The following is a 25,295-nucleotide window of genomic DNA, read 5'->3' as shown; positions in this document are numbered from 1 at the left end:
TAGAACTTGGTATCCCATGGCCAGAAAATATCCTGATTCCTGAAACTAAGGGACAGGATTGCACAGTGAAAAACTGCCCTGCAATCTACACAATTTCTAAATCTCTTTCCACATAAATTATTATGAGTCTCTAGACCTTAATTTCATTTTATGTGTAGACAGAAAGTAATTTTTCCATGGTTTTAATACATGCTCAATTTTATAGCAATGATACTACCATGTACATTGTGGGAACGGTGTAGAGTTTTATTCATAACTTTGTGAAGAACTGTTAACCACTGTAGAAAATCATGTCACCAAGGGCGGTCGTTTATGCATAGGAATTGTCAATTAAACACATCAGTACTAATCTGCATTTGTAATTATTGTAATTGCCATTTTTACTGTGTCCAGGAATATATATATTTCTTATCTAGCCATTATTTTAAAAGGTTGAATGTGATCATGTACGTTTAAGCCATTTATTTATATGGGGTTATCAAGTTTTTTCAATATTGTTCCCATAAATCAATTATGCAATTTCTTTATTACTTATCACAGTACTGTTTATTTTTATAATTCACCCTCAATTTTATGTTGTCCATGGGAATGAAATGATCTTTAATGGCTTTAAATATGAGGCCTACTGCCTGCATTGACATGTGATAGGATTTCAAGAAAGGCAATATATTTTTGGTCATACTCTCTTTCTACTCTGTCTCATGTTATAGCACAGGGAATTAATTATCGTGACACCATACATAAATAAAACTAGCTCATTTCTAAGAATATCAAACTCGTGGGGGTGGGGGTGGGTGTTGTGGCATAGCTGGTAGAGCCGCTGCCCGTGACACTGGCATCCATATGGGCACAGGTTCTAGTTTTGGCTGCTCCACTTCCAATCCAGCTCTCTGCTAATGGCCTGGGAAAAGCAGCAGCAGATGGCCCCAGTGCTTGGGCCCCTGCCACCCATGTGTGAGACCCAGATGAAGCGCTTGGCTTCTCCTGCCTCACTGTAGCCATCTGGGGAAGTGAAGAAGTGGATAGAAAATTGATATCTCTCTCTCTCTCTCTCTCTCTCTCCCCCCCCCTCCACCCTCATATCTCTGTAACTCTGATTTTCAAATATATAAATCTTTAAAAAAAATCAAACTCTTTCATTTACTTCATGTGGATGGCTGACAATTTATCTTAGCAGCTAATCTTTAATTAATGTTATTTTCTTCTGTCTTCTATCATGTTCATAAAAGCCTGTCTGTTACTACTTTTTATCTTAACTCTGGTTTTGTTTTAATTGTACTCTTCTCACCAATCCTTCTCTTACCTATAACTCTTCTATCAAATGGATTCTCATAGTCTTAGTTCTTTTAAATCCAAACTGATCATTATAAATATCAAACTATTTAATTATATCTTCTAATGTAGTCGAGCTGAGCATTAAATACTGAATAAACAATAATTTTAAATTACTTTCCTTTTTATTTCATTTATTACACTTAAGGAATTACACTGATTTTTGAAATAAAAGTGTATTTGCTATCTGTGTATTTCCTTTCAGAATAGTAAACAGAATAATATACTTACTTGCTATAAAACTTTAAGAAATATGATATATTAATGTATCACAATACTCCTGTATTATAACAACACACTTTTCATGTTTTATATCTGAGGAAATGGAATGTGACTTGCTTCCTATAACACATGAAGGATGAGATCTGACATATTAACAGAACCCTTTGGCTTCTCCATGTATTCTCAGTTATTGACTTTGGCAGTAAAAGGCTTTATCATTCCTCTCTAAGTTACTCAGCAAATACAAGTTGTAGATGGAAGTGGTTATGAGGATTTTGTATACAACTAGTTATTAATAATGCAAGTAATAGCTACTATTTATTTACCACATGCAGGTATGATATTAGAACTTTTTGTCTATTAACTCATACTGATACTAATTAACTCATACTGATTATGCCAAATAGGTATATAGTTACCCACATTCACACCTGAGGAATAAGGCTTGAACAGATCACAGGCTGGTAAGTGCCTGGAGCTCAGACTTAATCAAGTTCAGGCTTCTCTGATTCCAATGACCTTGCGGTGTGCCTCCAAAAAGAACACTGTTTTTCAGTCTTGTATTAACAAATGTATAACATAAAAATGAAATTTTGGATTGCAGAAAAAGGCAGGAATGTTTTCAATAAGCCCATTAAGAAAATCAATAATCCTTACCTATATTTTAAATCAGGAGTATTTTAAATGAAGAGGATGGAGGAAAAGACTTTAACTCACAGTAGGCAAGCTGTGATGATAGTCCCTTCTCTGGGACTTGATTCACCCAATGTTGTTCTCCACAAGATCCAAACCAAACACCCACTTATACTCCAGCCACCAGCCAGAAATGTGGCTATTCTTAATTAAGATGTGCTGACAGTAAAAAAAAAAATATCCCCAGATTTTGAATTCTTAGCAGAAAAAAATCTCAATAATTTTATTTTGCCATTAAATTTTGCCATTAAATTTGTATATTGCTATTAAATTTTAGAAATTCTAGAATAAGTAAAATGCTATTAATCTCAAATTCCATCTATTCATTACACTAAGTGAAATAGGCTAGGTCCAGAAAGACAAATGTCACATAGTTTCTATTACTTTCATAACTTAATACATATCAATATAATATATATTAAGTTAATGTAAATATAAGTATATATTTTATATAGAGACAGAGATACAGTATAAAAATTGTGTGGATGTTATACCATTTGATGTATAGTTATAAATATTGTCTCATTGAATCATACAACGTAATGGCAATTTACTCTTTTTTTCCCCATGTTATGATCACTGCCACGAATCCCTCACTTTGTGGTATTAATATTTGTTCCCAAGAAAAAATTATATCTATGTGTATTTTATAATGCCTTCATTTGAAGTCAATATTGCAAAATGTTTAAAAATTGTTGAATTTTAAAACTAAAGAAATAAACATAATAGAAGATTAACCTCTTTATTTTTAATGGGACCTATAAGAAATTTTAAATTACATATTTGACTTCCATTTGTGCATGGCATTATATTCCTATTAGTACTGTTGTGGTCTATGTATCTTTTTTTTAAGTTTATTTATTTATTTGAAAGTCAGAATTACACAGAGAGAGGAGAGGCAGAGGCAGAGAGAGAGAGAGAGAGAGAGAGGTCTTCCATCCGATGGTTCACTCCCCAATTGGCCACAATGGCCGGAGCTGTGCTGATCCAAAGCCAGGAGCCAAGAACTTTTTTCCGGGTCTCCCATGTGGGTGCAGGGGCCCAAGGACTTGGGCCTTCTTCTACTGCTTTCCCAGGCCATAGCAAAGAGCTGGATGGGAAGTGGAGCAGCCGGGTCTCGAACCAGCACCCACATGGGATGCTGGTGCCTGGGGCCAGGACGTTAACCCACTGTGCCACAGCGCCGGCCCTGGTCTATGTATCTTTTCAAAAGGCCATGGGAAAATTTTTAGAATAACAAAAGCAAAACATGAGCAATCCTCCATTCTAGAGTGTTAAAAAATTGACTAATATTTTGGTCTTAGTTTTTGTATGCCAGTAAATAGATGTACAAAATTTGACAAATGTTTTAAAGTTTATTAATCTCATTTTTTGTAAAATCAATAGTTGCATTGTTTACCTCACAGATCTGTTACAGTCATAAAATGAACAATTATTTTATTCATTCAAAAAAGTGTACCAAAGGTCTGATGTGTGTAGGACACCATGGATACAAAGAAGGAACAGTTTCACAAAGCAGCTGAAGCCTACAAGGAATCATTGGGATCTACTAATACTTGCAAAGATTGAGTTAGTTGCTGAAGACAAATATGTATCAAAGTTATAGTATAGTAATACTACTACAGTCAGTATGGTGGGTGAGTTAAAATTTTCCATGGGTTATTTTTATTTCTACTAAAATCACAAGCAAATAATGGTGTAAGAGTGGTACTTTCAAGATTATGTATTTGAGTACAACACATTGATAAAAGATAATTTTGATAGAAAAATTATGGCTGCCTTTTAATTGTTCTATTTGCTTTAATGTACATTTTATGAAGATTACAGTTTCATGAAAAATAAAAATAAACATCGAGTAATCTCAAATCTATTTATAAGGTATAGGTATATTGTAAAATCTAAATATAAAATAATGATTAATTTTCAACATTAGATTTAAAATAAAAGTAGAGAAACTCATGCTTTAGACATCAGACCAAATGATAAAATGTTGTGTTGAACATTTTTTTTTCTTTCAGATAATGAAATAGGAAGTAAGCCTAAAAGGATCTTTTTCAGCAAATGTCTACTGTTGGCAGTAAATGGCTCTGAACAACAAAACAAACTGATACTCTAGTGTTTCTTGCAAAGACATTATTGATTACAGTAGAGGGTTCTTTCCACAAGATAATATTATTTTCCTGTTGCCAAAAAATTAGCTACCAAGTATTGTGATTGCTCTCTGCCATTCTGTTTTCTTATCATGAACTCATCTGTTAAGGTCTCTCACTCTCTACAAAAACCGGTCCCATTTCCCAGAAGCCCACAGGAGGGGGACACCAGCAATGGACCTGCCCTTATTTCAGGTTCACTCAGGTCCAGATTCCTGACAAAGACTGTAGAAGCAACAGCCACCATAAGATCAAGCCATTTCCTTAGTTTTAGTTGTGAACTCATTATTTTATGAATAATTCATATTTACAAGGGACATTTAAATAAAGGTAACAAGGGTTCATTAATCATAATCACAATAATGTTTCCTTAATTTTAAGGATTATTTATCTTGCTATGTTTGTGTGCTAAATAACAGCAGGGATATAATAGATAATATATATGTGTGCTTAATCCCTCTATATGAGAGTTCTTTAAAGAGTTCTTAAATGTATTTATGTATTGACAGAGGAATAAAGAGATTGAGACAGAGGAAGAGAGAGCTCTAATCTACCGGTTCACTCCCCAGAATCCTGAAATAGGTAGGACTTGCGTGTATCAAAGCTGGGAGCTAGGAACTCAATATAGGTCTTCCATGTGGGTACAGGAACCCAGTGATTTGAACCACCACTGCTGCCTCTCAGGGTCTGCATTAGCAGCAAGCTGGATTCAGCAGCCAGAACTCAAGAGTGCAATCCATTGTGGGGTATGGGCATCTTAATCACTTAGTCAAATGCCTATCCCTAAATTTATCTTTTAACTCTATTTTTCCATAAAAATTTTTAAGTCCTTTTGTATTAGGTGTGTTTATTTTCTTTCGTATCTATCTATGAGTTCCTTGAGGGAACACATGACCTTTTCTTCTTTGTCTTCCTCATCAGGAATCATAGTGCCTGCTCAGTAAGTTTGTGAATATGTAAAACACTGTAGAGGAAGTTTGTGGATGCAAGCAACTCGTAACACCTCCCCCTCCATGCACCATATTCCTTGGGGAGTATTTGTTTAATAAACATTCATGGTCTTAGAGATAAGAAAGTGGCAGCTCTAATTTCCAACTCTGATGCTCAGTGAACCATTTTACCTTCTTGACCTTTATGGTCTTTTAGGTATTAAGTGAGGGGACTACTTTCCACATTACAGGGTTCCGAGGTTTGGAATGAATGGGTATACATAAGGAATGTAACATGTTTGCCTGGTATATAATAGGCTCTCAATAAAAATTGACCTTGTATCTTTCTGTACTATTTTGGACTTTCCCTTTTCACATTGAAGTACTCAGCAATGTGTCAAGAGGCCATGGAATCACCAGATCAATGCTATGGTATTACTGCTACCTGCTGCATCACAGTGAACAAGGGATGAAAGTGAACAAGACAGGTGCCCTCCTGTCTATTGGAAAGAATGGAAGGAAGGAAGGAAGGAAGGGAGAAGAGGGAAGAGAAGAAGGGAGGAAGAAAGAGGAGGGAAATGAATGAAGAATTCTGACAAGTGCTCTCAAACTTGAGAGAGAAACTAGCTGGGGAAAGAGTCAACTCCTTAGTGAGAGAGGGCAGAAAGTGTTTTAAAATAGGTGACATTTAATCCTCATTAGAATAGGACAGCCATGCCGAGAATGAGAGAAGGACATTTAAGGCAGATGGAACAGCAATGCAAAGTCAACAAAAATCTTAAGGATAGCGAGGGGTGGCCCCCTTCCTGGGGCTGGGCCCAAGGCCCCACTGGCTGCAGATACAACTCCCTGGGCACTGGGCATGGACTGCCTTGCCTGCAGGCCCTTAAACAACACCCAGGATATCACAACAGCTTCCAGTTGTGCGAGCTGTTCAGGATGGCCAGACTGGCAGAGATGCATGGCTGTTTGTGGTGGAATGCATCACAACCCACGTTCCAAGAGCCCTGGCACTGCTGGAAGCTTCTGCCTCTCTGAATTTGCTCTCTTGCTTTATGCCATGCTTTGAAACCCAAATCTCGTATCAGGGGACCTGTAACCCCAGCTATGGGCCATAAACCGTAGCCACAGAGTACCATGGTAGGTGAGATTTCTGAGCAGATGCATACCCACCTCAGATTCTGGCCAAAATCCCCAAGGAAGGGTGAGTGCCAGTTTACCACACTGAAGCCCAGTAGGGGTTGGCATCACTGCAGACACTGAGATCAGTGTCTACCGCTTTAAGGCTGAGGGAGGTTACCATGTCAGGGTGGCTATGATGTGATAACAAGGGACAGCTCAGGGGTGGGAGTCCAGGCCCTACCCCCCAAAAAAGAATTTTAAGGCTGAACATAAGTTGAGGGGCCAACATTGCGGTACATTGGTTTATGCTGCTTCTTGTAATGTTGCCATCCCATATTGGAGTGTAGATTCAAGTTCTGGCTGCACTGCTTCCAATCCAGCTTCCTGCTAATGTGCCTGGTAAATCAACAGAAGATGGCCAAAAGTACCTGTGCCCCTGCCACCCAGGTGCAAGATCTGGATGGAGTTCCAGGCCCCTGGCTTCAGTCTGACCCAGAACTGACTACTGAGGATATCTGGAGAGTACACCAGCAGATGGACGCTCTCTCTCTCTTTCTCTCTCTCTCTGCTTTTCAAATAATTAAATAGACAAATATTTTTTACAAAACATATTGAATATTTTCTGGTCGAGCAACTTCTTTGTCTACCCTACTACTAGGGGATCTTCTGTAAATGTTTGGAAAACTTGGAGAAGGCCAGAAATTCCAGCTGTGAGAGGTAGGAAGGGAGAACAGAAAACACTCTAGTTTCCTCTAGCCATATTTAAGTTTGGCAGCTTGCAAGAGCTAAAACTATATACTAAGACCAACTTTCCAGGGAATGAACTGGTGCAACTCAAATATGAAGGGAAAGTTTGAATTTTAACTAGATCTCTAAGCTCTTAAGCTGTATGTGGCCCTTGCTTTCAAGACAGGGATTCACACTAATTAAAATCAAATACAATGAAGGTTCCTCTTGGCATACTGCAATGCTTTCCTTTTGCCTCATGGCACATTGCCACAGAGTGCTAATCATTTCTATATATAGCCACAGGAAACCACCATTTATAAACTGTACTAAATTACTGCAAATTTCACCAAATAGTCACAAATTTACTGAAAAGCTCTGGTTTCACTGAAGACATTTTGAGAGGATTTAAGTCAGGCAAGCTTTTTAAAGGAGGAATTATTTTATTTCATATATCTTGGTATTTCTAATGCTTGGCACAGAGCCTGGGACACAGTAGAAGCTCAATAAACATTCTGTATTATGCTGAAATTATAATTTCAAATTGATATTGCTAAAACGTACCAAGAATTTCTTGGACTCAGGCATTTATCTCCACATTTAAATTATAGTGAAATAGAAAAAACAGGTACCTTCCATAGTACATGTTTTTGTTCATAAGAAATGGAGTTGGTGAGTATTTTTGACTGATTGCATCATCTGTATCTCTAATTCTTGTAAAATTCTGTTACTGTCAGTTCCTTCATGTTTTTGGTAATGAGCCTAATAAACACAGTAGTACCACTAAGCTTAGACGACAGCAAGTAATTACAGTTCTGGCAGGCAGGATGAATAGTTATGTCTGTGAAGTCTTATTTGGAATTGTTCTGACAGGAGTGCCCCTGTTGCTTTTGTGAAATTATTCTGAAAACAAAAGAAGCAAGTGAGATTTTCCAGATGTGATTTCATTTTCCTTAGGTTTAAAAATTTTTCTTTATGAGAGAGAAATTTATTATTACAGTCTTTGAATGAACTGTACATGATCTGTCAAGAATGGTGCATCCATGCAAGATCCAAATATCCCTGAGAGTGAGCAACAGTAAGTTGGCTGTTATCTTCTATGTGAAAACTTGAAGAAATGAAAGCACATACAACGAGCAAGTCATTTAGAAGATTAAATTAAATCAACCATGGCAACTTGGTTTAATTTTGAAAGTGTGGGCATATTTATGGACATGCATCTTCCCTTTTCAAAAACAGATCACCTTTTCATTCCATTAGGTAAGCCACATCACAGTGTAACAATCCCTTTCTATTTTCACTGGCATCTGAAAAAAGCTATGATATGATAGGCATAAACTCTAAGGATTTACCCCTCTGTTGCTGTAGTAGATGCTTCTTACATCACTAGCTTGAGATCTTTTGGTCTCAATGGACCATTAAACCTACTTAGAAACAAGTGTGGTTAAATAACAGTGTCCTCTCTTCATCTGACAGGAAAGCAATAGCAGCCTTTAACCACCTGATTGCCTGTACTTTCTGCTTGAGATTTGTATTACATTGAGATCTGTATTACAGTGAGTTTTCAATCAGTAACTGCAGTCAGAGGACATTGTGGATTGGGCAGTTTTAAAACACAAGAAATGATCATGATTAATTCCCTTGTAAGAGTAAATGGTGCCGGCGCCGTTGCTCAAGAGGCTAATCCTCTGCCTGCAGCGCCGGCACACCAGGTTCTAGCCCGGTTGGGGCGCTGGTTCTGTCCCGGTTGCTCCTCTTCCAGTCCAGCTGTCTGCTGTGGCCTGGGAGTGCAGTGGAGGATGACCAAGTGTTTGGGCCCTGCATCTGCATGGGAGACCAGGATAAGCACCTGGCTCCTGGCTTTGGATCAGCGTGGTACGCTGGCCACAGCAGCCATTGGGGGGTGAACCAACGGAAAAAGGAAGACCTTTCTCTCTGTCTCTCTCTCTCACTGTCCACTCTACCTGTCAAAAAAAAAAAAAAAAAAAAAAAAGTAAATGGTGAGCCTGGGTCACGATCACTTCCTTTTACGTTATACTCCACCTCACATCTGTATATATTTAGTGGCCTCTTTAGTCTGACTGCCATATTACACCTCTGAGAAAACATGCAGAGAGGTCTTAGATACTTCAGTCATGAATCAACGACAGGGAGACAAATCAGAAATGTAGATGAGGGGCAGGTGTTCAGCAGAGAGGTTAAGACACCAATTGCTGGTTCACTCCCCAAAGGCCTGGGAGCCAGGAACTCAATCCAGATCTCACACATGGGAGATAGGATCCAAGTACCTGAGTGATCACCTATTGCTTCCTAGGGTTTATATTAGCAGGAAACTGGAATCGGAAATGGAGTCACCACCCAATCTCAAAGCACCCTGATATAGGTTGTGGGAGTTCCTAGTGGTGTATTAACTATTGTGCCAAATTCTCACCCCTCAGATAAACAGATTTTTTTTTTAATTAAAAATAAAAAGAAACTAGGGGAGGCAACTTCTTATTTTATAAATAACAAAATGGAATGACTATCAAAAAGTTAGCAATTTAATTTGAAAGATGAGGTTTTTTTTAAAAAAAGATTTATTTATTTTACTTGAAAGAGTTACAGAGAGAGAGAGAGAAAGAGAGAGAGAGAGAGGTCCTCCATCTGCTGGTTCACTCCCCAATAGGCTGCAATGGCTGGAGCTATGCCGATCCAAAGCCAGGAGCCAGGAGCTTCCTCCGGGTCTCCCATGCGGGTGCAGGGGCCCAAGGACTTGGGCCAACCTCAACTGCTCTCCCAGGTCATAGTAGAGAGCTGGATTGAAAGTGGAACTGGCGCCTATATGGGATACTGGAACTGCAGGAGGTGGCTTTACCCGCTATGCCACTGCAGGCTTCAAAATTTCTGCCTTGATTTGCAAATGCAGAAAAAATTGCTTTCAAATATCCTTCACCATTATTTCCTTCTCCGAGTGCTTTCTGTAAATACTGAGGTGAAGATTGATTTAACTCTTTCCTAGTTTTTGCTGGCCTGCTTACTTGCTTTTTAATTGATTTTGAGTGGTTAGGCAGCTAACAATTCAATCTCTAGTGGACAGAATAATATCTGAGTCCCATATCCAATACAAGATTCTTACACCCCAATGGTGCCTCCATGGCTGAACTTCCTCTAAGAGATTTAATTTCTTGGAAACATCCTGGTCATTTCTGGTCAGGACTGAATTGCAGGTGTTTTTTCTTTCTTGACTACAGCGTTTATAGGATGAAAACATATTCTTTAGCTAGAGTAACTTGGATATCTTTGCAGAATGAAGAAAATAGATCTAGCACATTCTAGTTATCAAATAGGGAAATGCTTTGTCTAAAACTCCCACAGCCTCTCATTCATATGAGTCCCATAGTTGGTCACTTCTGGAGTGAATCACTTTCTTTGCTGACATAAAAGCACTATCAGCTCCTTGAATTCAGGTCGGAATTTTAACAAGAGAGACAAAGCACAGAGGGTTCTAGTTATGGCCTAATTACTATTTGTATGATTTTAAAAGAGAGCTTTGTTTTAGCTGTCAAGTGGTTGAGAGTTATATAAAGTCCCCAAAATAAAAGTGGGAATGGACAAAATCATGCACAGTGATGATATAAGCATCTCATAGAAGAGCAGGAACAAGTTCTGTTGGGTGGTCACAGCAGAATAGCTGTTGGGCCCAGCACACCCATGGAAGACCCCTCCATGGAGTCAACTCACTGTGACTTGTGGTCGATTGTAGATGCCTCTTTGCAACTGTTCCCAGGAGATGGAAGATAGCACATGACTCTCTCCCAAAAATCTAGTGACGGTCCTCAATGGAACTGAAGCTGAGGCTTGGATTTCTGAATGAACTAAAATTGGTATCAACATATTCCAGGAAAATGAATATATAAAGATGGAAAAGGTGACCATTACCAATCCAGATAAGGGCAGCGTTAGACTTACTTTTATAGACATTCCTTGATGAGATCATTTAAAAATCAGATAGCAGGATACAAACTCAGAGAAAAAAGTTTTAACTTATGAATGAACTAGTCAAGAAACACAATCTTTAAGATACAATACACAGACAGTAATAGCACAAAGGGCTTTGAAATGGTTCCTTTCTGTGTAAGTATGTAAATAATAATACAAAATAAGGACTGAAAACAGATTTCATAAGGTTGTGTCCACCATGGCTGTGCAAATCAAGAGAAAAACAACAGCTGCAAAAGTGTTGGTGAGAAATGGTAATTCAAGGAGACATTAGATATTTGATTACATAGTCATTAAAGTAAGAAATGTAATAAAGTTGTAAAATATTTGGATTTTCAAGCACAAAAACCATACAAATAAAAACTCCTCCCCTCATAGATGCTTAATTCCTATTTTATCACTTATATTTCAAAATAAAAGCTGGATATGCAATGCATTTTTTTTTTTTTTTTGACAGGCAGAGTGGACAGTGAGAGAGAGAGACAGAGAGAAAGGTCTTCCTTTGCCGTTGGTTCACCCTCCAATGGCCGCCGCGGCCGGCGCACCGCGCTGATCCTATGGCAGGAGCCAGGAGCCAGGTGCTTTTCCTGGTCTCCCATGGGGTGCAGGGCCCAAGCACCTGGGCCATCCTCCACTGCACTCCCTGGCCACAGCAGAGGGCTGGCCTGGAAGAGGGGCAACCGGGACAGAATCCGGCGCCCCGACCGGGACTAGAACCCTGTGTGCCAGCGCCGCTAGGTGGAGGATTAGCCTAGTGAGCCGCGGCGCCGGCTGCAATGCACTTTCTACCAGGGGTTCACAAGACTCATGGCATGCTTTCAATTATATGAGAAGACAAGGCTCTTTGAACAACTTTTATAAATAAACTGTAAAGCATTCCATCAGAGACTTACCTGCTTTTCCTCTGCTTCGTTTGTCAGAGAGCACCTGTAAAACAATAAACACAATTTTCTTAATATCTCAAAATCACAATGCTTTAGTCAAGAATGTCATCATTGAGTTTGAAACAACAAAAATCAGGTTGCAAAATTATAACCAAATGGCCTTTAGGAATAAAAATAAAAAGGTCAGCACTGTGGCATAGTGGGTAAAGCCACTGCCTGCGGTGCCAGCATCCGATATAGGCGCTGGTTCAAAACCCAGCTGCTCCACTTCTGATCCAGATCTCTGCTATGGCCTAGGAAAGCAGTAAGAGATGGCCCAACACCTTGGGCCCCTTCGTGGGAGTCTCAGAAGAAGCTACTGGCTCCTGGCTTCAGATCAGCACAGCTCAGGCCCTTGCAGCCAACTGGGGAGTGAACCAATGGATGGAAGACCTCTCCTCTCTCTGTGTAACTCTGACTTTCAAATAAGTAAATAAATATTTAAAAAACAAACAAAAAAATGCTAACTGGCATATTAAGATTGAATGATTTTAGAGACTACACAAGACATGTGGAATCCTGAGCATAATATTTTCTTGGGGGGAGATGCATTAAATCTACTTTTCTCTGACTTAAGATTTAGGTGATACTGTGTGTCCATTTAATAACTGAGAAGAAAACTGAAGTCAAGTTACCATCCTCTGCTCTACTGCCTGATGTCACCAACAATCTCCCTGGGGCTGAACCAGTTCCTGTATCACTTGACCTCTCAGCAGCTTTACAGCAGCCAGTGAAGCTGCCCACCCTCTTTGGAAATTGTACCCTTCTAGGTACTCTTTGTTTCTGCTGTGCTTTCTGCCCCTCTGTCTCTTCCTCATCATTTTCATGGTGGATTTGCCTTCTGCCTGTGCCCTTCTTACATGCTGATTTCATTTCTTTGTATTATGTATCTTCAGCCCAAGCCTCTTTCCCCTTGCCTTAGGACAGTAGAGCAAACTGTTGATTAGGAGTCTGCACTTATTTGCACATTCCACAGCCAACACCTGAACTCCATGTGTCCAAAACTCAATCTCCTCTCACCTCCCTCCCTCCTTCCCTCCCTCCCTCCCGTGCTCTCCCTCCATGCAATTGGCCATGCACATAAGCAGGTACTTCAAAACATTTGTGGAAAATGGAAATAAAAGATAAGTTTATTTTGATGCAGAAAATTGTGAAATCCTTGCACAGAACGTTTTTTTAAAAAAAAATCATGGGACTAAATATTATGGAAAAACTATGCATGATTTCTTTAGTAAAAGGTGAAAGATGTATACGACCTGAAGAGAAATGAGAGTATGCATGATTTCTAAAATTTGTTGCAGCAAAATATACTGACCTTAGATGTCAATCTTCACAAACTTTTGAAATACACTCATATACTCAGCCCCAAACTGACTTCTTTCTGTGTTCTCATTCAGGCAAATGGCATTAGAAACCCCAAGATCATCTTTGATTCCTTCCTTTCTTCTCTCCCCAATCTCCCAAATCTTGCTTAAATACACCTACTGCTTTTCACTCCTATTGCAACATCCTGGGCAATACCTAGGCCTCACCTAGATCACTGCAATGGGTTCCTAACTTCTCAGTCTGACTGCAGTCGTATTCTTCTCCAATCTGTTCACAACAGTGAGATCTTTCCAAAAACAACCTGATCATATCAACAGTCTTCTTAAAACTCTCATCACCCTAACAAAATATAGTTTGCCATGACAACATTCAATATCCTCTCCTCTCACTATTCTGATTTATATAATACAGTATTGTTAACTATAACCATTCTTCTGTAATTGTACACAACTCATTCCTCCTATCTAGCTGTGTCTTTGCACTCATCAAGAGGAAACAATGAGTGTTTGAGATGATGGATAACCAAAATATTCAGAGTTGATCATTGTATCTGTGTATCAAGATAGCATAGCGTACCCCATAAATATATACAATTATCTGTCAATCAAAAAATAAATACGTTTTAGTGTACAATCACTACAGTTAAAATCAATTCAGTTTCATTCTTAAGATTGTGTATTTAATAATCAGAAAGACAGTTACTGGTTGCCTGACCTTAAGAAAGCTACCTTGGGGCTGGCATTGTGGCAGAATGAGTTAAGCCATTGCCTGCAATGCTGGCATCCTATATGGGCTCTGGTTTCAGTCCTGGCTGTTCCACTTCTGATCTAGCTCCCTACTATTTTCATGGGAAAGCAGCAGAAGATGGCCCAAGTATTTGGGCCCCTGCCCCCATGTGGAGACATGGGTGAAGCTTCTGACTTCTGGTTTCAGCCTAGCCCAGCCCTGGCCATGCAGATATCTGGGGAGTGAACTACCTGATAGAAGACATCTCTCTCTCTCTCTCTCTCTCTCTCTCTCTCTCTCTTTTCCTGTCAAATAGGTAAAATTTTAAAAAAGAAGAGGAAAACTACCAAATTTCCTTGAGCTTCCTATCCTTCTCAGTACAATGGGTTTGTCCTGAGTTAGAGTAAATACAATCATCCACGTGATGCACCAAGACCTGTATGTGGCACAGAAGAGGCACACAACAAATACTTGTTTATTCTGAAGGAAATTTTGAAAAACAGAGGTTTACATTTTACTAACTTTTTCAACATATCAGGTAAATACTACTCCCCAGGAGTCAGGATGAAAGGCAGAATGCTGACACAGTTAAAACTTTCTCTTTGAATGTTACATTTCCTTCTTAATCCATGAGAAGAATTATTTTAAACAGAGATAATCACAGATTAAAAGGGCATCTGAATATTAACATCAAGAAATTAACATCTGAGTTGGCGCCATGGCTCAATAGGCTAATCCTCCGCTTGAGGCGCCTGCACACTGGATTCTGTCCCAGTTGCCCCTCTTCCAGGCCAGCTCTCTGCTGTGGCCAGGGAGTGCAGTGGAGGATGGCCCAAGTGCTTGGGCCCTGCACCCCATGGGAGACCAGGAGAAGCACCTGGCTCCTGCCATCAGATCAGCACAGTGCGCCGGCCGCAGCGGCCATTGGAGGGTGAACCAACGGCAAAAGGAAGACCTTTCTCTCTGTCTCTCTCTCTCACTGTCCATTCTGCCTGTCAAAAAAAAGAAAAAAGAAAGAAAGAAATTAACATCTAATAATAAGACTTCAGACATTGTGATGCATGGCAGGGTGGGAGTGAGAATTTAAGAAATTCTCCATATTTCTTAAATAATATCAAGTAGGTGGCTATTTTGACTTCCAGAGGGCCCTCAACCTAAATGAAGTAGCATATCAAATTTCAATGGTTCTGACTTGGTTTGGAAGCAAATTTACATCATGACAATTTAACCAGATATAACATGTAAAGTAAATTAGAAAGTAATATAAGTTGTGTTACCCAAACATAATAAAATAATCAACATTATTTTCAACATGCAATTATAAAGTCTTAACAATCCTACAACATAGAAATAACCCAGTAGGTGGAAATAAAATGTCAGGAAATTAAAGCTGTCCTTAGTTCATGAAAAATATTACTAACATTCAGAGATGTTACAGATATTTGAGAAGCAGCACCTGGGGCACCTACCCATGTCAATAGTAACTAAAAAGTTAGAATTGGAGGCTCAAGGGCCCTCATTTCCTTGGAAAATTGATGCATTTTCTACAATATGTTAATTTTAAAACATTAACCAATGTGATGGTGAACATAGACTTCTTTCTGAATATATACCAATACTTTACTATATTAAATTTCATTTCAAATTACTGGGCTGAGGGAGGAAAGGATGGGGAGTTATTATTTACTGGGTACAGAGTTTTAGTTCTGCAAGATAAGGAAGAGATTTTGTGGATGATGGTGGTGATAGTTGTACAACAATGCAAATGTACTTGATACCACTGAACTATACACTTAAGAATGATTAAGATAGTAATTTTATTATATACGTTTTATTAAAAGTTTTTAAAAAGATCTCCTTGCAAAAAAAATCACTAGATACATTCTATTGTACCTCCTTAAGGTAAACTCCAAATAATAACATAAATCTCTTTAGACCCCAACCATATAATACATTAATAGAATATCTCTAAGATCTGAAGGGTGGCTTATGGGCATATAAAGGGACTGCTACTATCTTTGATACACTTATTTATACCCAGCTAACAATCAAGAGCTTATAAGTTAGCTCTGGAAATATGAAGCAAGGGTACACTTCAGAGCAGAATGTGGGATGATGTCAGATACTCACTTACGCCAGCAGAGCTAAATTACATGCCTCTAGACCACCCATGGGTTATTTCCCTGGATATTTTATTCAGCAAATATTTCTTGAGTGCTAAGTCAGTGCATGGAAACATACATTTCCAGCACTATGCTACAAGTTTGATCCATTTTTCTTTTTCTTAATGTTGTATACATGACTGGGAGCAGGTAAGTGGGCCAAACTGGAGATTTAGTAACTCCAGAACAGTTGGAATTATTTCATGTTTCACAGGTTGTCAGAATTATCTAATGACTAATTCTCATGGAAAAAGCATGACTATAGTTTTACTATTTATCACAGATCACATTTGGGGGCTTTATTCCCTTTTGATTAATAGTGAATTCCTTTGAAGTACATTGAAGAATCATTTGGCTTATTTGGGCAGATCTCTCAGAAGTTGTTAAATTTTGTAATACCTGTAAAGTCATTGTAATTATAGGTTACTATGATTCACACCAACAGGCTAAGGATAAAAACATTTTGATATTTGTCTTATGATAGGGCTGGTTTAAAATGTAATTGTTTTTGGAACAGTTTTATCCAGATAAGTATCCTTTGCTCACAAACCCAAATATGCCAGATTAAAAATGGAACTATGCTAGATAACTATATAAACACTCAAATAATTTTTTATTGGGAGGCTGTATCTCTTAGAGTATAAAGTGATCAATCAAGTCAATAAATACATTAACTATCATTGTATGAGTCAAACTAGAAGGCTGTTTCAACACCTGCTGCTCCTGAAACAAAAGACAGGTTTGTTCCTAATGCCCTCATATAAACCTCATATAAACCAGACAAAAGAAGCTGATAAAATCCCAAAGTAAATAAATCTTTAGGTCAACCTGTAAGCCATTTTACTATTTGCGCTTTGTTTTATCCAGAACCCACCTGCTGATTTCACACTCAATAGATTACATTCAGTGGTGACCCTGATTTGAATATTACAGAATAATATCTAAGTAACAATAAGTGGAAAAGGTTAATCAAATTACCAAAAGAAAGTTGATTTCCTTGGACAAGTAAAAGCAATGTGAATATCACACACTGACATTCTTCTGAGTAATTTAACCTTCACTGACTTTGTAGTAGGTGAATTATAATTTTAAAAAAAGCACTTTCCCTAAATCTCCCTCACTTTAACTAATAAATCATGTACAAATTATATATAAAAGTGAAAAAGAAAAGAAAATTTTTTAAAAATATTATAATGTAAGGCCGACGCTGTGGCTCACTTGGCTAATCCTCCACCTGTGGCACCAGCATCCCATATGGGCACTGGGTTCTAGTCCCAGCTGCCCCTCTTCCAGTCCGGCTCTCTGCTGTGGCCTGGGAAGGCAGTGGAGGATGGCCCAAGTGCTTGGGCCTTGCACCTGCATGGGAGACCAGGAGGAAGCACCTGGCTCCTGGCTTCGGATCGGCATAGCTCCAGCAGTAGTGGCCATTTGGGGGGGTGAACCAACGGAAGGCAGACCTTTCTCTCTGTCTCTCTCTCTCTCACTGTCTAAATCTACCTGTCAAATAAGTAAAAAAAAAATTATAATGTATAATTGCTGAGTCATTTTAAGAAAACCTGCTTGGGCCGGCTACGTGACACAGTAGGTTAATCCTCCGCCTGTGACGCCAGCATCCCATACGAGCGCCAGTTCTAGTCCCGGCCGCTCCTCTTCCAGTCCAGCTCTCTGCTATGGCCTGGGAAAGCAGTAGAAGATGGTCTAAATCTTTGGGTCCCTGCACCCCCATGGGAGATCTGGAAGAAGCTCCTGGCTCCTGGCTTCGGATTGGTGCAGCTCCGGCCGTTGGTCATCTGGGGAGTGAACCAATGGAAGGAAGACCTTTGTCTCTCCCTCTCACTGTCTGTAACTCTACCTCTCAATTAAATAAATAAAATCTTTAAAAGAAAAAAAAAAGAAAACCTGCTTTTCCTGCTTGAAAAGTATTAACAAAAATATAGGGGATAGATGTCTGACAAAGCAGTTGGTTCCACTTGGGATGCCTGCATCTCATATGGGACTGCCTGGGTACAAGTCCTGGCTCTGCTTCTGATTCCAGCCTCCTGCTAATGTGCACCTTGGGAGGCAGATGTGACAGCTCAAGTAATTGGGTACCCTGCCACTCACATGGGAGACCTGGATAGACTTCCTGGCTGCTGGCTTCAGCACGGCCTAGTCATAGCTGTTGCAGGCATTTGGAAAGTGAACTAGTGGATGGAAGATATCTGTGTATGTGTGTGTATATATAACTGTTTTTTTCTCTCTCTCTCTTCCTCCTTCCTGTGGGGAGCAATCTGGACTGGACTAAGTTACTGGAATTAAGACTTATTCTATGCATCTGCTCCCCCACAATATGGCGCTGGGAGAGGAGAAAAACAGCTTCTACACAGCTGCCTCCAGTTCAACCAATAAACTGTAGGACTTGCTCCTGATTGGAGGAGAGCAGCGTACTGGGCGTGTGGGCAGCCGAGTTGGGATTGGCGAAGGAGGACTATAAAGGAGGAGAGAGACAGCATGCACCAGGAACATCTAAGGGGAACATCTAGCTGAAGGAACACCTGTGCAGCCCCCGAGAGAGCCGGCCAGCGGTGTGCCGCTCCCCTGCGGAAGTGGGGAATGTGGCCAGGGGGAACTGCCCTTCCACGGAGGTGGAAGGGATAGTAGCCAACCCGGGAAAAACCAGCAGCAAACCCGGGGAGGGCCGAGCAGACGAAAGAACAGCGCAGGGTCCTGTGTCTTTCCTCCACGAAGAGGGGGAGCGACATAATGGTGCCGTGACTCGGATATGAAGCCTAGGCAGGGTTTAGTGTCGTTCCTCCACGAAGACGGGGAGCGACATAATGGTGCCGTGACTCGGATATGAAGCCTAGGCAGGGTTCAGTGTTGCTCCTCCACGAAGAGGGGGAGCAACATAATGGTGCCGTGACTCGGATAGGAAACCTAGGAGGGAAGAAACGGGAAGAAGTGGAAAAATATCGGAGAGAGAGACTAGCAAACAGCCTAGGGAAAGCTGGACAGAAAAGGTGCCGGAAGAAGCTATTGAAAGCCTAGGCATAGACTCGGATATGGACTGTGGGAAAGAAGTTAGGATTGAAAGCGAAAGTGAAAGCTTTCATAGACTCGGATGCGGACTATGGCGGGGAAGCTAGGAGATTGAAAGCGAAAGTGAAACCTGGAGGAGGCTTGGACTCGGATACGGACTGTGGGGAGTAGCCAGGAGAAATGAGAGGAATATTGTTGGAAGAAAACTTAAGGAAACATACCGGGTAGAGAAAAATGTTAGGGAGGATGAAGCCGCGAGTGCAGGCCGAGGCGGAGATATAAGCCACCTTGGAGTTCTTCAAGTCACCCCGGGGAGCAAGAGGCGAAGATCTGGAACCAGAGGCAGAGACGTGGGCCGCCAGGTTGAAATTCGCCAGGTTAGTCCGGGGAACTTGGACTGAATGCCGGTTGTGGCGGAAACATTCGCGGAAGCCGCCGCATGCAGAGAGAGCACGGGGCGTGAATAGATAGGGAACGCGGGGCTGGCGCAAGGCCGTGGTGCGGGCGCGAAGTGCGTGGAGACCGCGGAGCGTGCGCGCAGAGCCGGGAACCCGCCGGCGGGGCGAGGCGCCGGGAAGCAGCCTCGGGGCGGGCGCCGGGAAGCCGCAGGGATAAGAGAAACAGAAGTTTAGAAGTAAAATGAGAGAAATAGGAATGCTGGAAGATAGAAGTTAAATGGGAGAGATAGGAATGCCCGGAGATGGAGAAATAGAGAAAAATAGGGCCTCCCCTCAACATGGCAATGAGAGAGCTTGGATTCTGTCTGCCTGATTAGTGAGGCGATGAGCACCTGCGGGCGGCTAGCAGCTTATGCGCCGCAGGTCACCGAAGACAGGCACGAATTAACATCAATAAGGCCTCCCCACAACACAGCAATGAGAGAGCTTGGATTCGGTCTGCCTGATTAGGGCGGTAAGCACCAGCAGGCAGCTCGACCAGAGTATGAGCTGCAGGTCACCGAAGATAGGCACGAATCAACACCAATAGGCCTCCCCCACAATATGGCGCTGAGAAGGCTTGGATTCGGTTTGCCTGATAGGTTTTGTAAGCACCTGCAGGCAGTTCTAGCAGAGTAGAGCATGCGCTGCAGGGCACCGAACACAGGCACGCATCAGCGCCTAAAAACCTCCTCACAACATGGCGAAGAGAGGACCCGGATTCGGTTTGCCTGATTGATAGGACTTGTAAGAACCTGTGGCAACTCTAGCAAGTAGAGCAGAGTGTGTGCCGCGGGACACCGAAGACAGGCGCGTATCAACACCAAAAATAAAAAGAAAGGGGGATCTGTGGGGAGCAATCTGGACTGGACTAAGTTACTGGAATTAAGACTTATTCTATGCATCTGCTCCCCCACAATATGGCGCTGGGAGAGGAGAAAAACAGCTTCTACACAGCTGCCTCCAGTTCAACCAATAAACTGTAGGACTTGCTCCTGATTGGAGGAGAGCAGTGTACTCGGCGTGTGGGCAGCCGAGTTGGGATTGGCGAAGGAGGACTATAAAGGAGGAGAGAGACAGCATGCACCAGGAACATCTAAGGGGAACATCTAGCTGAAGGAACACCTGTGCAGCCCCCGAGAGAGCCGGCCGGCGGTGTGCCGCTCCCCTGCGGAAGTGGGGAATGTGGCCAGGGGGAACTGCCCTTCCACGGAGGTGGAAGGGATAGTAGCCAACCCGGGAAAAACCAGCAGCAAACCCGGGGAGGGCCGAGCAGACGAAAGAACAGCGCAGGGTCCTGTGTCGTTCCTCCACGAAAACGGGGAGCGACACTTCCCTCTCTCTGTCTTCCAAATAAAATGAAAAGAAGTAAAAATATTAAAAATAAAAAACAAAAAATCAGGTGATGAATTAAAGTGAAATATATACTTATGTTTCACCATACCAAATTCTAATTGACTTTAAATTTGAATTTTAAATATTCCAACCATGGCCTTGCAGAAAAGTTTCCAAAAACTTTCCGTGAAAAAATTCTGTAGAGTGTTCCTGCTTGGTTGTCCAAGCTATCCCTTCCCTGACTCAAGAAGAGAAAATGCTTTAGTCATCCAGAGTGAGCAGGAAGCAGAGAAAATAACTGGCATGAAAGTCAAGGAAAAAAGTTTTGAAATGGTAGAGAGAATTCATTCCATATTTTTAAATCTGCACTTTATTTTTTAGTGCTATCTAAAAATATTAATTAATCTTAAACATATGTCAAATGAAAATTTACTTTTTCAGACTTTAATATATTTTAATTCAGTTCATGATGTATAAATATCTGTGTTTCTAAATACAAATTTTGGCAAATGAGGATACTTCAAAATTAGTAGAAAACAGAGTTAAAAGATAAGCTTATTTTGGTGCAAAAAAATTTGAAATCTGTACAAATAAGGGGTCTTCAAAAAGTTCGTGGAAAATGAGTATTAAGAAAAAGCTATGCATGGACTTTTTGCATCAAAATAAAATCGCCTTTTAACTCCATTTTCCATAAATTTTTGAAGTATCCTCATGTATGTATTAGTGTTCAGATATGTGAAATAGTAATATATAATTTCAAATATGTAATCTGATGCAAAAAATGTCCTTACTAGGACAGTGAGTCTAACATGATGTTATTTAATAAACCACGGCATTTTAATAAGCATTTTGACATCTGGTGCTAATAAAAAGGATTTTATATTTTACAGTCCACATTTAAGGAGAAAACATGACTGTATTTTGCTATTTATCATGGACCACAGATGGTCTAGACCACATTTGGGTGGCTTCATTTCCTTCTTGATTAGTTTATATAAAGAGGCCACTTGTTTTCACTCTGTGTGTGCATGTTTTATATAGGATTTTGGTAAAGTTCCAGAAATACATAAATGAAGAAAGAAAGGACTGCGTAAATGAAAATGAAGTTTCTTGATGAAAAAACTGATTGTAGGACTTTCTTGGATCCAGTTTCATTAATAAAGTTCATTCTAAAATAATGATACAAGGAATTTTGCATCTTGACAAATATTTGATGTTTTCTCAAACTCAAAAAACCGCAAGGACTAAACACTTGGATCTTTTGTAGAATTCACTTGCTTCTATTTCTTTTAAGCATATTACACAGGTTGAGCATTGCTAATAGAAAAATCAGAAACCCTAAATGCTCCAAAATCTGAAACGTTTTGAGTATCAATATGATATCATAAGTGGAAAATTACACCATGAAACTTTGTTTCACACACAAAATTATTAAGAAATAGGGTATAAAATTATCTTCTGGGTGTGTGCATACGGCGTATATGAAACATACATAAATTTCATGTTTAGACTTGGTCCCCTTTTCAAGATACCTGATAATGTCATAAGCAAATATTTCAAAATCCTAAAAAAGTTTCAAATCTGAAACAAAAATGGTTCCAATTATTTCAGATCAAGGATATATAGCTGTATTAGAAAGACTTGGGTTTTTGGGTTTGAGTTTTGAATCCAACTTTTACTAATTATACAAGTAGAGGTAACTCTTGTCACTTTTCTTCATTTTTATACATATAAAATGGAGATAGTATGTAGACCTTATAAGAATATTTTAAAAACTAAATTAAGAAATCAGGTATTAGCTGTCATCCCTAGCATTTAGGACTAGATCAAACATATAATGTGTTTAATCTATGCATTCTGTAAAAAATAAAAAGAATAACTTAAAATGTCTTTCACCTCAAATGTTAAATTCATTTCAGCTCTAACTTCAAAATATGGGGGGATTTCAAAAATTTCATGGAAAACAGAAACATGTTTTAAGAGTTTATTTTTGAGATTCATGTATGGCTTTTATTCTGATATGCATTTTCCACAAACGTTTTTGTAGATCCCTCAAATATTGCTTAACATTAAAGAAGCCGAGGAAAAGAGTGATTCTATTATATCTCAAGTTCATCCTTTAATAACCATACCTTGCACCTTACTTTTAGGTGTTCATGTGAAGAAATCAAAATCCAGAGTTTGGTTTGGCTACTACCCTCTTGGACAACATCCCTCTGGGTTTGACCGCTTTACAGGAATATTTGCCTTGGCCTCCAGGTTTGTTTTATAGCACAACAGTGCCAACTTTCAAGATTAACATGGCACATTTTCTTTAATTCTTCATTTTCTTTATAAGAGTGGTTTTAGGTTTTTTTTTTTAAAAGGCACATACATCCTAAAATGCCTCCTAAACTTCTTTCATATTAGACCTTGACTTGTTCAGCTGAGTTTAGACCAACAGAGAATAATTGGGTCACCAAGCTCTGCACACAGAGGCCTGGAAAATGTCAAAAGTTGGATGATCTACTCCTCTTTCTGGCTTGAGCTCAAGTAACTTCCTGGATAAATTCTAAGTGCCTTAAAAAATAAAAATCACTCTCAAGGATATGTTTTCTTCTAGGTAAGGAGGAAACACTGGTGGTGATGGCTTTTCTTTCTTTCTTTTTTTTAATATATAAAGCATCCTTTTAATTTTGAACCTGAAGGGCACAGAAAAGCCAATACTTTAAGGCAATGTCAATATAGATGAAATAATGAAAAATAGTTGATAATAACAACACAGTATCCTTCTTTACCTGGGACTTCAAAATTATTGACCCAAGTGTAAATTCAGGTTATCCTTAGGGAAAAACACTTGCATAAACAATACATCACCTCCTGCTATTTAACAAACAAGAGAAAAGAATCACCCTTCCCCCAAAAATGGAAAATTAAAAATCAATGGGGAAAGAAGGGTTAGGGTCTTGCTGACTCAACAGCAGAGAAGATGGCCTGAATTTTGGCTTCTCTGCTTCTGTCAACCTCCAGGAAAAGCGTTGCTGAGTGGTGAAAGGGATAAAAGGAACACAGCAGCAAGAAGAGACTTCCAGAAGCAAGGCTGGTGAGTTTATGATGTGAAATCCGCAAGCTAAACAGACAGTCCTGGGATAACTGAAAGATGATTTTTTTTCTTTTCTTATATTCACTTTAATGCCTCATCTCCTAATAACTCAAAGGGATTTCTATGTGCAGTGACTATGAAAATACATTGCTCAGGTCTTCTGCTACGGAGAGCTTCCACCCTTCTCCATCCACCACCCTCTTAGTGTAGACACCACACTTCCTTCAGGCTGCTCCCATGCAAGGAGTGAGACGGGGGAACAGACATCTTTTAATTTTATTATCCATTGTTTTTTAAGATATATTTATTTATTTCAGAGGTGGAGTTACAGAGAGAGAGAGAGGTTTCCATCCACTGGTTCATTCCCTAAATGGCCATAGCAGCTGGAGCTGATTAGATCCAAAGCCAGGAGCCAGGAGCTTCTTCTGGGTCCCCCACGTAGGTGCAGGGGCACATGCAATTGGGCCATCTTCTACTGCTTTCCCAGGCCACAGGCAGAGAGTTGGATTGAAGAGGAGCAGCCAGAACACAAACTGGTGCCCATATGGGATGTTGGTGCTGCAGGTAGGGGCTTAACCTACTAAGCCACAACACCGGCCCCAGTTTTTCATTAATTTTTGATGTACCCATGTATGTTCTTTCTAGAGAGAGGCAATGATACTGGTTTTGGCTTGAAGGCTCATTGGTCTTGCTAAACCTTTCCTGGAAAGGCACTGTGTACTGACTCCTTTTTCCCTCTTTCTTCCATGTGTGGCAGATATCCCCTCAGCCTGGAGGCTCTTCATACCTGTCCTGCGCCTTTCCTCAATACATCTTATGCAAATCCAGTCCTATCCTGCTATCTGCTTCTGGGAAGGCATGAATCACCACATTCATACACTGTCTTATTTTTGGTTTATGGTCATAAGTAGGTATTTATAGGCAGAAAAGCTGAGATGATGGAAGAGTTAATTAGCTGTCAAAAAGGAATCCTAAACTCAGTAACCTATCTCAGCTCCTACAATCTCCCATTTAACAGATATCTATTGAATCACCACTATGTGCTTGGCTCTAGAGCCTGTCCTAAGAATAAAGCTCTTATTGAAGAGATCTGAGCAAGAGAGTGGCATGCTCAGATCTGTGACAGAATAAGGT

The 25,295-nt window shown here is 40.1% G+C and overlaps 1 protein-coding gene across 12 annotated transcripts in view; it reads right to left on the bottom strand.

The window, feature by feature from the left end:
• The window catches only part of STARD13 (StAR related lipid transfer domain containing 13), a 583,995-nt gene that overhangs the window by 333,260 nt on the left and 225,440 nt on the right, over positions 1 to 25,295 (bottom strand). For all 12 annotated transcript variants that reach the window (XM_017350153.3, XM_070049033.1, XM_070049030.1 and 9 more), the window contains one exon: positions 12,046 to 12,079. In XM_017350153.3, the coding sequence (XP_017205642.2) occupies positions 12,046 to 12,079 (34 nt within the window). The remainder of the gene's footprint in view (positions 1 to 12,045; positions 12,080 to 25,295) is intronic.

Source organism: Oryctolagus cuniculus, chromosome 9 (genome assembly GCF_964237555.1).
Source record: "Oryctolagus cuniculus chromosome 9, mOryCun1.1, whole genome shotgun sequence".
Lineage (NCBI taxonomy): Eukaryota > Metazoa > Chordata > Mammalia > Lagomorpha > Leporidae > Oryctolagus > Oryctolagus cuniculus.
Note: the sequence above shows the minus strand (reverse complement) of the source record. Positions and strands in the feature narration are given on the sequence as shown.